Below are 13,899 nucleotides of genomic sequence, written 5' to 3'. Positions count from 1 at the left end.
GTTAGGAGAATGTCATCTATTAACCTGGTACAAGGGTGTAGGCTGACCAAGTAGTGGGAAAGTGAGTTGGAACTACTTGCACCCAGAGTAATTCTGTGAGTATTTCTTATTGCAAAGATGTAGCCTCATACTGAAAATACCATTTTGGCCTTTTTATATGTATACTCACTTCTGTGTAAGTTTTGTGTACTTGGAAAATCACACCTGTTGTTTGACATGGTTTCTGCAATTCTGTCCCACTGTAGATAAAATTTGGGTTGTACATACATGACTGATTTGCCTAAAGAGTGTATTTTAGGTAGTAACCCAGTCTTTCTAGTTGAAAAAGATTTTAATAGACTATTGTTTAGAGAAGTTTTAGGTTTACATTAAAACTGAGAGGAAGGTATAGAGATTTCCAATATACCTCCTGCCTCTACACATGCATAGCTTCCTTCCTTATCAACGTCCCCCAAAGTAATGTTTGTTTTAATCAATGAGCCTACAGTGATACATCATTATCACCCTAAGGGTTCACTGTTGATGTGTTGTACATTATGTAGGTTTGGACAAATTTATGATGATTTTTTTTTTTTTAAGATTTTATTTATTTATTTGACAGAGAACGCACAAGTAGGCAGGGCAGCAGGCAGAGGCAGAGGGAGAAGCAGGCTCCCCGTTGAGCAGGGAGCCTGATGTGGGACTCCATCCCAGGACCCTGGAGTCATGACCTGAGTCGAAGGCATATGCTTAACCAACTGAGCCACCCAGGCACCCCAGGTATCCACCTTTATAGTGGACATATATCATACAGAATAATTTTACTGCACTAAAAATCCTCTGTACTCTGCCACTCATCCCTTCCTCCCCCCAACCCTAGGCAACCACTGATCTTTTTTACTGTAACCATAGTTTTGCCTTTTCCAGAATGTCATATAGTTGGAATCATGCAGTATGTGGACTTTTCAGATCGACTTCTTTCATTTAGTAATATGTATTTAAGTTTCCTCCGTGTCTTTTCATAGCTTGATGGCTCATTTGGGTGGTGGTGGGAGGGAGAAGGGCAGAGGGAGAGAGAATCTTAAGCAGGCTCCATGCCCAGCATGGAGCCCAAGGCTGGGCTGGATTTCACAACCCTGAGATTATAACCTGAGCCAGAATTAGGAGTCGGACGCTTAACCAACTGAGCCACCCGGGTGCCCGTTGATGGCTCATTTCTTTTTAGCACTGAATAATATTCCATCATCTGGATGTACCACAGTTTATCCATTCATCTACTAAAAAACATCTTGGTTGCTTCCAACTTTTGGCCATTATGAATAAAGCTGCTATAAATATCTAATTACATAGGTTATTTCACCCCTAACTACTGTTTATTTGCATGTTGTTTTCTTAGAAATATCATGTCATCTGTGAACAAAGAGGGTTTTATTTCTTCCTTGATTTGCATTTTGGTGTCTGACATTGATTGGGGGAAATTCTCAGCCATTATTGCTTCAAATATTCTGTTACTTTCTCTCTTTCTCCTGGTGTTTTCATTATGCATATATAACATTTTTTGTAACAGTTCCTAGATATTCCATTTTGTGTTTTTTCAATCCTTTTGTTTTGTTTTTCAGTTTGGGAAGTTTCTGTTGACATACCCTCAGGCACAGGGAGTGTTTCTTCAGCAGTGTGCAGTCTACTGATGGGGCTATCACAGGCATTCTTAATTTCTGTTACAGTGTTTTTGATCTCTAGCATTTCTTTTTGGTTCTTTCTTTGGATTTCTATCTCTCTTACTTCTATTACACATCTGTTCTTTCACGTTGTCTACTTTTTCCATTAGAGCCCTTAGCACATTAATCAGTTGTTTTGAATTCCTTATCTTGATCATTCCAACATCCCTGTCATGTCTGCCTTTCTATGCTTGCTCTGACTCTTCATACTGTTTTTCTGCCTTTTAGTATTCCTTGTATGTTTTGGTTGAAAGGTAGACATGATGTATTAGGTAAAAGGGGCTGTGGTAAATGGGCCTTTACAAAGTAGTGGTAAGGTACAGGGAAGTGGTAGCACTCTGTAGTCCTGTGATTAAGCCTCAGTCTTGTTGAGCTTATGCCCCTGGACTGTGACCTTCAGCACTGATTCTCAATCCCTTCTTTTAAGCGGGAAGGATGGCTAGAGTGGCCTGGAATTGTGAATTTCCATTCTCCCAGGTTAGTTAGGCTCCAATAAAATTCCTACAACCGGGGTACATTCTGGTAAAATAGTTTTTGTTGAGGGCATGTCTTGTTAAGAAGAACAGAATGCTCTGGCATATTTAAAAATGCTTACTTGGGCGCCTGGGTGGCTCAGTTGGTTAAGCGACTGCCTTCGGCTCAGGTCATGATCCTGGAGTCCCTGGATCGAGTCCCACATCGGGCTCCCTGCTCGGCAGGGAGTCTGCTTCTCCCTCTGACCCTCCCCCCTCTCATGTGTTCTCTCTCATTCTTTCTCTCTCAAATAAATAAATAAAATCTTTAAAAATAAAAAAAAAAAAAATAAAAATAAAAATAAAAATGCTTACTTTTCCTCTCCCCCGGCTGGAAGCGTGAGGGGATGTTTCTCCAGTTTTTACTGTGAGAACCTGGTAGAACTCTGGGAGATAAACTCACAGAAGTGTGAGGGCTCTCCGTGACTGGGTCATCTTGTGGTTTTTAACTCTTAGACTTATCCCATTGAGTGTCCAGCAATTCATCAGTTATAGTTCAGGTTCTTCCTCAATACTGGTTTCTGCTGAGGTTTCCACTCATGGGTTTCTGCTCCATTAACTTGTGATCCTCTGCCTCTTCCCCTCTGTCTCTCTTTTTTGGAGCACTGGTTTACACTGTAACCTCACTTTTCCAGTCTAAGAAAGAGATCTAAGAAGAGCTGTTGACTTCTTGGTTTGTTCAGCTTTTTACTTGTCAGGATAGAGTAGAGAGATGGTGGACCAGAAACTGGAAGTTAGATCTATTTCTTTAAATCATTTTCTCTTAAATAAATATTGTTCTGGCATTACTGAAAAACCAAAACCAAGGATGTTTGTACTGTTAGACCTTTTGGGGGGGACTAATGGCTTAATGGCATTACCTTATAGACTCAGAGCAAAGCAACACCAAACCCTTCAGTATCCAGATGATTATAAAGTAAATAAAGATGATAAATTGTCTTAGCAGTTAGTGTATCTAACATTTTGAAAACCACAGATGCTGGTGGAAAGTTGGCTGACCTACAAAATACCATATAAAGTATAAAATACATAAGACACCTTCTTAGAAATTTGCTGATGATAAAAATAAATGGTTCCTGGCACATCTGGCTAGAGGTTACTTAAATAAGTAAACTTAAAAAAAAAAAAAAAAAAGGTAAATGGTTCTTTAGCACAATAACTCTTTAGTAAATGAAATCATTATCCCAAAGCTAATTTTGTTATTTAAAAGAAATGAAAATTGTTTTTTCAATTATAGGATAATGTTAAGCATAAAGACTATATTGACCATCAGAAGGATAAAGTTGCTTTAACTCTGGCTCGTCTAGCCCGCCATGTTGAAGTGGAGAAACAGCAGAAGGAAGAGAAGAATAGAGCATTCAGGGTATGTGACTATTTTAAGTGGTGTTTTACCAAATCATGGAATTGTTTATAATAAAACAGTAACAGAAATTTGTCTTCAAAAAATGTATAACTGAATCCAAGTTCAGCATGGACTCTAGATAGCTCATCACTTCAGTACTTCATGATAGCTTTCATTATCTCTGTCTTTAGTTTGATAGATTCTGATCATATATGTATATAGGAGAAAGAATAGAATTGAGTGGACTTTATTTTGGGGAATTAAAAATCATGGGATTTCTTTATAGCAGGTGAACAATTATGGGTTTCTGGTTTCTATATCACAAGAGTGAAAAAGAGTTTATTGGTGCTTTTGTAGACATAAGGTGTTAAAAGGTTATTTTCTACTAAATAGAATCAGACCACTTTCTCAAACTTCAGCCTGCCCGTTCAGATTAAATCTATTACTAAAAGGAAGAAATTTTAATCAGGTTTGTAGAAGAGCTGCTATGTGGAAAATGAAGCCTAATTTAGAATCTCTAATGATATAAATCTTTTTCTTCACTTGCTTCAGAAGGCCCCGGATGAATTACCTAAAGATTCTCTCAATACTGGGGCACCTGGCTGGCTCAGTAGGTGGAGCACGTGTCTCTTGACCTGGAGGTCGTGAATTTGAGCCCCACATTGGGAGTAGAGTTTACTTAAAAAATTTTTTTTGAATAAAAAATCCCTCAGTACTGACAGATGTTTATTAGGAGTAGAAAGTTGATGAGTTGGGTAAATAAAGCTTCATCCTAGGAGTTTAAAAATGGAAATTGAGGGGTGCCTGTCTGGCTCAGTCAGTAGAGCATGCCACTGTCGATCTTAGGGTCCTGAGTTCAAGCCCAACATTGGGTGTAAAGCTTACTTTAAAAAAAAAAAAAAGGAAATTGAAATCATGGCTCTGCCAGCAGCTGTTTGGATTCCAGCCGGTCACTTAGCTTTTGCAGACTTTGGGCTTTATTTAATCTGTAAAGGGATGGAGTTGGAGATGATCTTCCAAGTTAAGATAAGCACTATGATTTTTTAATTTTAAGATCTGTGTTTTGATTCCTTGTCCATTGGTTATCATAGAGGAATTTATATATTTCTATAGCCTCTGTTTAGTATCTCCTAATCTGGTATAGAATAAATTAATATTCTTTACATTTAGAAGTAGATTTGTTTGGAGACTTTATAATGTAATACCAATTAAATTAGAGCATAATATTCTAGCTGTATGTTTAAAATGCTTACTGCAAATAAATAACTAAATACATACATACATAAGTAAGTAAAATGCTTAGTGCATAGAGATATAAAAAATAGGTTTGTTTCTCTCCTGGCAGAAATACTATTCAATTTTAAGGAAGATTCTTTCCCAAAACTATGTTAAGTGTATTGTTTATGGGGAAAATCTCTTTGACAGAGGGATGATTTGCAAGCTGTCCTTTTCCACATATTTCCTGAATGATGCTAGCTTCTTTTTCCAGGAAGTGTTCCCACATAGATAATAAAGTGTCTGTAATGAGTTCAGAATCTTACAGGCACTATGGTAACTGAGGCTTTTCTCAAGGGTAGTTTCAGCTTCCACTCATGTTAAGTGTTCATTCTTTTTTTTTTTTTAAGTTTTATTTATTTATTTATTTGACAGAGAGACAGCTAGAGAGGGAACACAAGCAGTGGGGAGTGGGAGAGGGAGAAGCAGGCTTCCCGCTGAGCAGGGAGCCCAATGTGGGGCTCTATCCCAGGACCCTGGGATCATGACCTGAGCCGAAGGCAGACGCTTAACGACTGAGCCACCCAGGCGCCCCTCATTCATTCTATTAAAGACTTTATCTCAGCATTGAAGAAAGTTTTCTGAAATTCTGAAATTCTTGTTTAACCAATTTTAAAGAATAAATATATATATTTAGATTTCATTCTTTTCTAAGGGAAAAACCAACTAACAGATATCTTAGTTCATTGCTTGCTATCCATTTATGATTTTTTTTTTTTTTTTTTTTAAAGATTTTATTTATTTATTTGACAGAGAGATAGACAGAAGAGCACAAGCAGAAGGAGTGGCAGAGGGAGAGGGAGAGGGAGAAGCAGGCTCTGCACTGAGCAGGGAACCCGATGCGGGACTCGATCCCAGGACCCTGAGATCATGACCTGAGCCGAAGGCAGACGCTTAACCATCTGAGCCACCCAGGCACCCTCCATTTATGATTTTTTTAAATTTGGTTTCCTGTATGGATAACTTGTTTTTTAAAACTCGATGACAGGAAAGAAAAACGGAACTATCCAGAAAGGAAGATAATCAAACTAAAATAAAAAGATTCTTGAGGAATTCTAGTGGCTGATAACTCTCACTAAAACTAGGTAGTAGTAGAAAATAACTTCCAACTATTCTTAGGCCTTTGTGAATTATTGATGTATTACTATTATGGTGAATTTTTTCTTTTGTGATGGAGTGGTTTTAATGAAAGAAAGAAAATTCATTAAAATCTTCACTGGATATGGGGCACCTGGCTGGCTTAATCAGTAGAGCATGCAACTCTTGACCTCAGGGTCATGAGTTCAAGCCCCATGTTGGGTACGGTGCCTATTTAAAATTAAAACAAACAAACAAACAAGAACAAAAACCCTCTTCACTGGATAAATCACTTTCAGAGATAATGTTGTCTTGACTAGTTGAACAGCTACCAGCTTTGCTCATTGATACTCTAGGAGTTAAGATGACTTGCAAGAAGGGATATAACCCTCAGGTTTGTGGAAGAAGCTTTGTAACAAAGGAAAAGTATGGCTAATTAGAGGATGACTTAAGCCAATAAATGTTTTTTGAGCATTGACTATGTATGGCCACAGAGTTCAAATTCTATTGTAAAAAATGGCAGAGAACATCTTTAAAAACCTGTTTATTTTTAATTTTTGGCAGTTCTTTAAAATAAATGGCTATTAGCTGGCATCTAGTAGTATTTGATCTTATTTATATTAAGAGTTTTGTGATAGATTTTGTAAGGAGCTTTGATAAGTGGTTTAATTTTGTACATTAGAAAATGTCTTTAGAGTCTGCCAGAGGCTTGTCATATTGCTTTCTTTGGATAAACTAGCTTTGTTCTCCAAACATGTTATTTGGAATACTACTATAGGATGCGCTTTGAAAAAAAAAGTATTTGTTGATTTGTTGAGATACTGCATATTACATGCACATTAACACTTCAAGGCTTTGGAAGTCCTGCCCTAAAGGAACTTTTTAAATTTTGTATTAAAATCAGTGTTTATATATTTAATTTGGTTATAGAGAATTTTTTTAATGCTTGTTAACATTTTTGAAAATTAGTATTCTATGGCTGTAGTTTGAACAGTGTTGTGTAGAAGATTTATTTCCGATTGAAATCTTGAATCTCCCTGTTCCCCTCCTTGCCATTTCTGATAGAGTATCCTGTTGCATTGCTTACTAGGCCATTCATTATTCTGGCCTATATCTTACAAATCTAACATTTGTGACTGATTTCTTTTTAAGAACAAAACCTTGTTGAGATGCAATATGGTGTACTGGTTAAGAGCATGGATTCTAGAATCAAATTGTGAGAGTCTAAATCTGGCATTGTTATTTATCCTTAGGCAATTTATTGACCCTTCTGTACCTCAGTTTTCCCATCCTAAAATGCAAACAATAATAGTACCTATTTCACAGAGTTATTGTGAGAATGAAATCTGTTATGCTTTTAGAATCATGCCTGGCACATGGTAAGTGGTGAATAAGTATTGTTAGATACAGCATGATTAGAGATTATGCAAATAGATTTATAAATAATATATAGGAGGATTTAGAGACTTTAACAGTCTAAAGTGTAAGTCTAGTTTCATGGTTGGCACTGGCCTACTGCCTGTTTTTGTAAATAAAATTTTATTGGAACATAGCAATGCCCATTTGTTTACCTGTTGTCTATGGCTGCTTTCATGCAGAGTTGAGCTGCAAAACCTAAAGTATTTACTGTCTGGCCCTTTATGGAAGAAGTTTGCCAACCCTAGATCTAGATGCTGATAAATGCTTTATACTGGCACATGCTAAGTACTAATGAAATCTGCTCTTACTAATACTGTTCACTGAACAAATATTTAATAGGCTTCAGTATACTTCAGGCTGTATGTGGAAACTTTGAAAAGAATGTATAAAAGTTTAAAAATGAAAATAATCATTCATATTTCCATTCCCAGAGATAGTGACGTTTTATGTATTTTCAACCTTTGTTCCCCCTCTGCAGATACAGTTACATATAGCTTGAAATTAATCTTTATTTATATTTGGTCTCATTTATTTAATACTATTTGGTGACCTACTTGATAAAAAAATATATTTCTGCTTCACTGAAGGTTTGGTTAGTGTTTCTAATTGACTTTCATGAAATGTATATACCATAATTAAACAGTACCCTATTGTTGGAGATGTAGGTTATAGCAAACTTTGTGCAAATATAAATGACATTGGGATCAACATTTCAGAGCATGAACCTTTGTTTTCACTTATCTTTTTGGGATAGATGTCTAGATGTGGAGTTACAGGGATAAAGGATAATCAATATTTTCTGATCACTGATGCGTTAAAATCCTTTTCTCAAGGAAATCAGATTAGTAATTATAGGTTAATTGATTTTCCTCTTAATACCTTTAGGAAAAAATCGATTTTCAGCATGCTCACGGGTTACAAGAATTGGAATTTATTCGAGGACATTCTGATACAGAAGCAGCAAGACTGTGTGTGGACCAGTGGCTAAAAATGCCAGGTACTCTTTAGAAATCAGAGTGGAACACTGAGGTTACTGAGCTTCCCTAAAGCTTTAAGGGGTTATATCTGTATTATTCAGTTGCTAATAAGTATATAAAGTATTGAAATTTAGTTTCAGTGATACTTTTTTTTTTAAAGATTGATTTATTTGAGAGAGAATGAGAGAGAGAGAGAGCACATGAGAGGGGGGAGGGTCAGAGGGAGAAGCAGACTCCCTGCTGAGCAGGGAGCCCGATGTGGGACTCGATCCCGGGACTCCAGGATCATGACCTGAGCCGAAGGCAGTCGCTCAACCAACTGAGCCACCCAGGCACCCAGTTTCAGTGATACTTAATAATGGTTTACTTTATCAGTTGTCTTCCAACATTGACAGAAGTAGGTTTTGAATATAATAGGTCATCCTTGACCTCATTAGATATTGCTCATTTATTTATTCATGTTATTTCATAGTTATGTGAAATAGTGCATGTGTCTATGGGAGGGGTTTTAATAGGTTATTTGAAGTCAGGAAAACTTCTTTAATGAAATAGAATTTAAGCTGAGATCTAAAGGATTAGTGTTTACTTATTCATTCATCAGTACAGCCTGTGTAGATATTTTATAAGGACATGTCCACATGGGAGGCATCTAAAGCATTGGGTAGTTTCTTCACTAATTCTGCAGACCTGAGATTCCCAAAAGAGTCACTATGGAACACTTTCCCCCCACCAGATAATTTGGTGGAGTTGTTTTTGTTTTGTTTTGTTTTTTGTTTGTTTGTTTTCACTTCTACCACGGCAACTTTTCTAGCCTGTTTGTAGAAGAAACACTGAGCATTTAAAAGGCTTGGGATATCCACAGAAACCTTGGCTGTGGATTTAATCCAGCAGAACATTTAATTGCAAAAAGTCATGAGAATGAGCATGCATTGCTCAATTTGAACCTAGATATCTTGTTGTTCTAAAGCTAGTTTTCAGGGGCACCTGGGTGGCTCAGTCGGTTAAAGCATCTGACTCTTGATGGGGCGCCTGGGTGGCTCAGTTGGTTAAGCGACTGCCTTCGGCTCAGGTCATGATCCTGGAGTCCTGGGATCGAGTCCCACATCGGGCTCCCTGCTCAGCAGGGAGTCTGCTTCTCTCTCTGACCCTGCTCCCTCTCGTGCTCTCTCTCATTCTCTCTCTCGCAAATAAATAAAAAAAAATAAAAAAATAAAATAAAAAAAAATAAAAAAAGCATCTGACTCTTGATTTTGGTTCAGGTCATGGTCTTGGGGTTCTGAGATTGAGCTCTGCATCAGGCTCCATGCTCAACGGGAAGTCTACTTGAGGATTCTCTCTCCCTCTGCCCCTCCCCCCTACTTGCATTCTCTCTCTCTCTCAAATGAATAATCTTTATTATTTTTTTTTTTTTAAAGATTTTATTTATTTATTTGACAGAGAGAGTGAGAGAGCACAAGCAGGGAGAACAGTAGAGGGAGAGGGAGAAGCAGGCTCCCCGCCAAGCAGGGAGCCCGATGTGGGGCTCGATCCCAGGACCCTGAGATCATGACCTGAGCCGAAGGCAGACGCTTAACCATCTGAGCCACCCAGGCACCCCAAATGAATAATCTTTAAATACAAATTTCAAATATAAAAATTTAAATCTTTAAATATAAATAAAGTTTTCAGAGGGCTTTTCTTTGAATCAAATTACCACTGATAATTCCAAAGTTCTCTGACACAGTTTTTCCCCTGTTACGTTGGATTAAGAGGTTTGTATGCCTGTCTCTTCCATCAGACTCCATCCTCTGTGGGGACAGAGACCAAGGTTTATTAATCCTTTTTTGTGTGCGTACCTAAGAAGAGTGCTCAGCTTAGAGATACTCAATGTTGTTTGAATATTATCCAAGGTAGGCTATAAACATTTGCATATGAACACAGAAAAGAAGCCTAGTAGAACTTGGGCTCCAAATGTGACTGTCATTCAACTAAATAAAAGAGCTGCTTGGCATTCGAGACCTACTTTAGCAAAAGATACTTAGAAATTATGGTAAATGGTTTTGCCTCTTCGGGTGTTCTTGTTAAGGCTCGTATTTAAAAAAAAAAAAAAATCCCTCTTGAGATGGCTTCTGTTCTCAGTAGAAGTTAATGACTTAATTTAGCTATATCAGAATCACCTGGGAGCTTTTAAATATATACCTGGGGCTCATCTCCAGAGATAATGCTAGGGTATCTGTAGTTTGGGGAAGATTCCTAGGTAATTTTGATAGGAAAATGGAGTAGAACTATAAGGCTTTATGATCTCTTAAGATCTCTTCTAAAAGTAGTTTATCTCATAACACCTTGAAGTCCTGTGTAAACCCTTTAGGTCTGATCCTTGGCCTCCAGATTGGCAGAATATTTTAATTCACTGTAAAATGAATTCATGAGCATCTGTTTATGATTTGTCTGGTCAAGTCAGAACAAATGACTCATTTAGCTGTGTCTTTATGATTCTTTTTTTTTAAAGATTTTATTTATTTGAGAGAGAGGGCAAGAGCACAGAGGGAGAAGCAGACTCCCTGCTGAGCAGGGAGCGCCATGCAGGGCTCAATCCCAGGACTCTGATATCATGACCTGAGCTGAAGGCAGATATAACCAACTGAGCCACCCAGGTGCCCCTGTCTTTATGATTCTTGACAGAACTTAGTATTTTCTATATCTTCAGGACACACCTGATTCATTGGTGGCTGATAAGCTTGAGTTAAGGTCTTTAGTTATGCTCTTTTTATGTGGTGGTTTTATTTTTTTGCTGCTCCCTGCAACAACACTTGTAACACTGAAGTTTAGGATCTATTGCTAGGACAGCTGCTTTAGCATTGGGCTATATTTGATATGGTGCTATTCCGTAAATTAGCTTTGGAGAGTGCTGAGATGTTTGAGTAGGGTATAGTTGGGGAAACAGAAATGAGTCATTGTTCTCTTTAATTGTAAAAAGTGAGGTTCTACTTCTGAGTAGCATTAAGGGACTTGTTTAATCTATTCCAAAGTATCCAGCTATTGTAATTCAGCTCTTTGATTAGAAGCACTTTATTTATAATTACTCTACTGAAATTCATCTTTTATAGACTTTTATAATTAGGCCAGTTTGCATACATTTGAATACTTAGTAACTTTAAAACAGTACTCTCTATTCTATTTAAAGAAAAAAGCTATTTAAATTTCTGTATTTTGCCTTTCCATGGGCAAAGCTTATTTTCTTTCAATTGATTGTTTTCTCCAATTTTATTTTAATCCAGAGCCTCTATTTGGCTAAATAAAGGTCTTTTTTTTTTTTTTTAAGATTTTATTTATTTATTTGACAGAGAGAGACACAGCGAGAGAGGGAATACAAGCAGGGAGAGTGGGAGAGGGAGAAGCAGGCTTCCTGCCAAGCAGGGAGCCTGATGCGGGGCTCGATCCCAGGACCTGGAACCATGACCCGAGCCGAAGGCAGACACTTAACGACTGAGCCACCCAGGCGCCCCTAAATAAAGGTCTTAATTGGCAATATCTAGAATGTGGATGGACAATAAATAAAAATTGTCATAATTCTGACTACATAAAAAAATTAAGGATAAAAAAGTATATTGTCATTTAATGCCTCTTTAAGATTAAAATATGATTAATGCTATACTGTTCATTGTTTGTTGGCAGAACACATTTATAAGCATTTTGGCAGCTTTTAATGGAAGCCTTCCCCCTCCCCCCCCTAAGGACTCAAACGGCAGGAAAACAATTGAAACCTTAAATTTATATAATAACCATTTGAAGATCTTAAAATTAGGTGATGATAAAAGAATAATGATCCATTCTATTTAAATCCTTAGGGGCTTTGTAGAAACTGCCATAAAGATAAATACCCAGTTTTCTGTTGTATGAAATATTCAAGGCATTGAAACAATCCACAAGAAATAATAATACAAGGGAGTCCATAATCAAATCATCTGTATATAACTGCCTGATATATGGTCAGAATCCTAGCAGTTTTACATTTCATGGTTTATATAATGTAACTCTAAATTTTCCATCATATATCATGCATTGGGAATTTCCCTGGAACAAAATTGGCCGGGGGTATTAGTCTATAAGAGTGTGTGACTGTAAGATGAAAACTATAAAGAAAGAAAGGGAATGAAGAATGGACCAGGATAAAGGGAGATTAAGAAAAACTAGTGAGAGGGGTGCCTGGCTGGCTCATTCCGTAGAGCATGTGACCCTTGATCTTAGGGTTGTACAGCCCTATGGTAGGTGCAGAGTTTACTTTTTTAACCAAGAGAAAGGAGAAAGGAAAAAGAAAAAAGAAAGTAATGATGGACAGACTTTGAAAGGAGAAAAAGAAAAGGGATAAAATAGAATAAATAGAAAAGAGAAAGATAATAACAATAAGTAAATCTCTGGTTTGTGTTCTGTGAATTTATTAATGAGACCTGTATTACTTGATATCCAGGTTGGAACTAATTGATCAACACCTGGCTTCCCCAGAAAGTACCACTCTTATTCCCCTTGCCTCCCTGAACTCTCCACTCTTCCCCACTCTCCCAGTTGCATTCTTTAACATAATTTTCAGAGAACTCAGGTCCTTTATGATATAGCTAAACTGTCTAATATGTTTAAGATAGATAAAAGAGAAAAAAGAATGAGAAGATCTTTGCCAGTTTATATAAATGAAAAGGGAGGTAGTGGTTCTGTAGAGCAACTGATTTTCTAACCAGTATTTGATCTTTGACATTTGTTGGCTATTGAACTTAAACACATTTTTTTTCCTCAAGAGAATGTTAACTTAGGGCGCCTGGGTGGCTCAGTTGGTTAAGCGACTGCCTTCGGCTCAGGTCATGATCCTGGAGTCCCGGGATCGAGTCCCACATCAGGCTCCCTGCTCGGCAGGGAGTCTGCTTCTCCCTCTGACCCTCCTCCCTCTCATGCTCTCTGTCTCTCATTCTCTCTCTCTCAAATAAATAAATAAAATCTTAAAAAAAAAAAAAAAAAAAAGAGAATGTTAACTTAAAGATGTTAACAGCTTTCAGGGCACCTGGCTGGCTCTGTAGGTAGAGTGTGTGACTCTTGATCTCAGGGCTATGAGTTCAAGCCCCACATTGGGTGTAGAGGTTACTTAAAAAAAAATTAATTAAATAAACTTAATCCACATCACCTATTTTTTTTTTTTAAGATTTTATTTCTCAGAGAGAGAGCGAGCACGAGCAGGGGGAGCAGCAGGCATAGGGAGAAGCAGGCTTCCCACTGAATAAGGAGCAAGATGCGGGACTTGATCCCAGGACCCTGGGACCATAACCTGAGCCGAAGGTAGACGCTTAACCAACTGAGCCACCCAGGCATCCTGTCTCCTCACCTATTTTAAAAAAAAAAGAAAGAAAGAAAGAAAGAAAGAAAGAAAGGAGCTCCTGGCTGGCTCAGTAGGTAGAACATGCAACTCTTGATCTTGGGGTTGTGAGTTCGAGCCCCATATTGAGTGTAGAGATTACTTTAAAAATAAAATCTTTTAGGGGCACCTGGGTAGCTCAGTCGGTTAAGTGTCTGACTCTTGACTTCAGCTCAGGTCATGATCTCAGGGTTGCAAGAACAAGCCCGCATCGGGCTCCACA

The 13,899-nt window shown here is 37.7% G+C and overlaps 1 protein-coding gene across 2 annotated transcripts in view; it reads left to right on the top strand.

Annotated features, from left to right (window-relative positions):
- ZNF451 (zinc finger protein 451) overlaps window positions 1–13,899 on the top strand; it is a 97,167-nt gene that overhangs the window by 31,311 nt on the left and 51,957 nt on the right. For both annotated transcript variants that reach the window (XM_078055189.1, XM_078055188.1), the window contains exons 4-5: window positions 3,447–3,572; window positions 8,208–8,319. In XM_078055189.1, the coding sequence (XP_077911315.1) occupies window positions 3,447–3,572; window positions 8,208–8,319 (238 nt within the window). The remainder of the gene's footprint in view (window positions 1–3,446; window positions 3,573–8,207; window positions 8,320–13,899) is intronic.

This window comes from Halichoerus grypus, chromosome 9, assembly GCF_964656455.1.
Source record: "Halichoerus grypus chromosome 9, mHalGry1.hap1.1, whole genome shotgun sequence".
NCBI classification, from domain to species: domain Eukaryota; kingdom Metazoa; phylum Chordata; class Mammalia; order Carnivora; family Phocidae; genus Halichoerus; species Halichoerus grypus.
The sequence above is the reverse complement of the archived record's forward strand: the minus strand, read 5'-3'. Positions and strand labels throughout refer to the sequence as shown.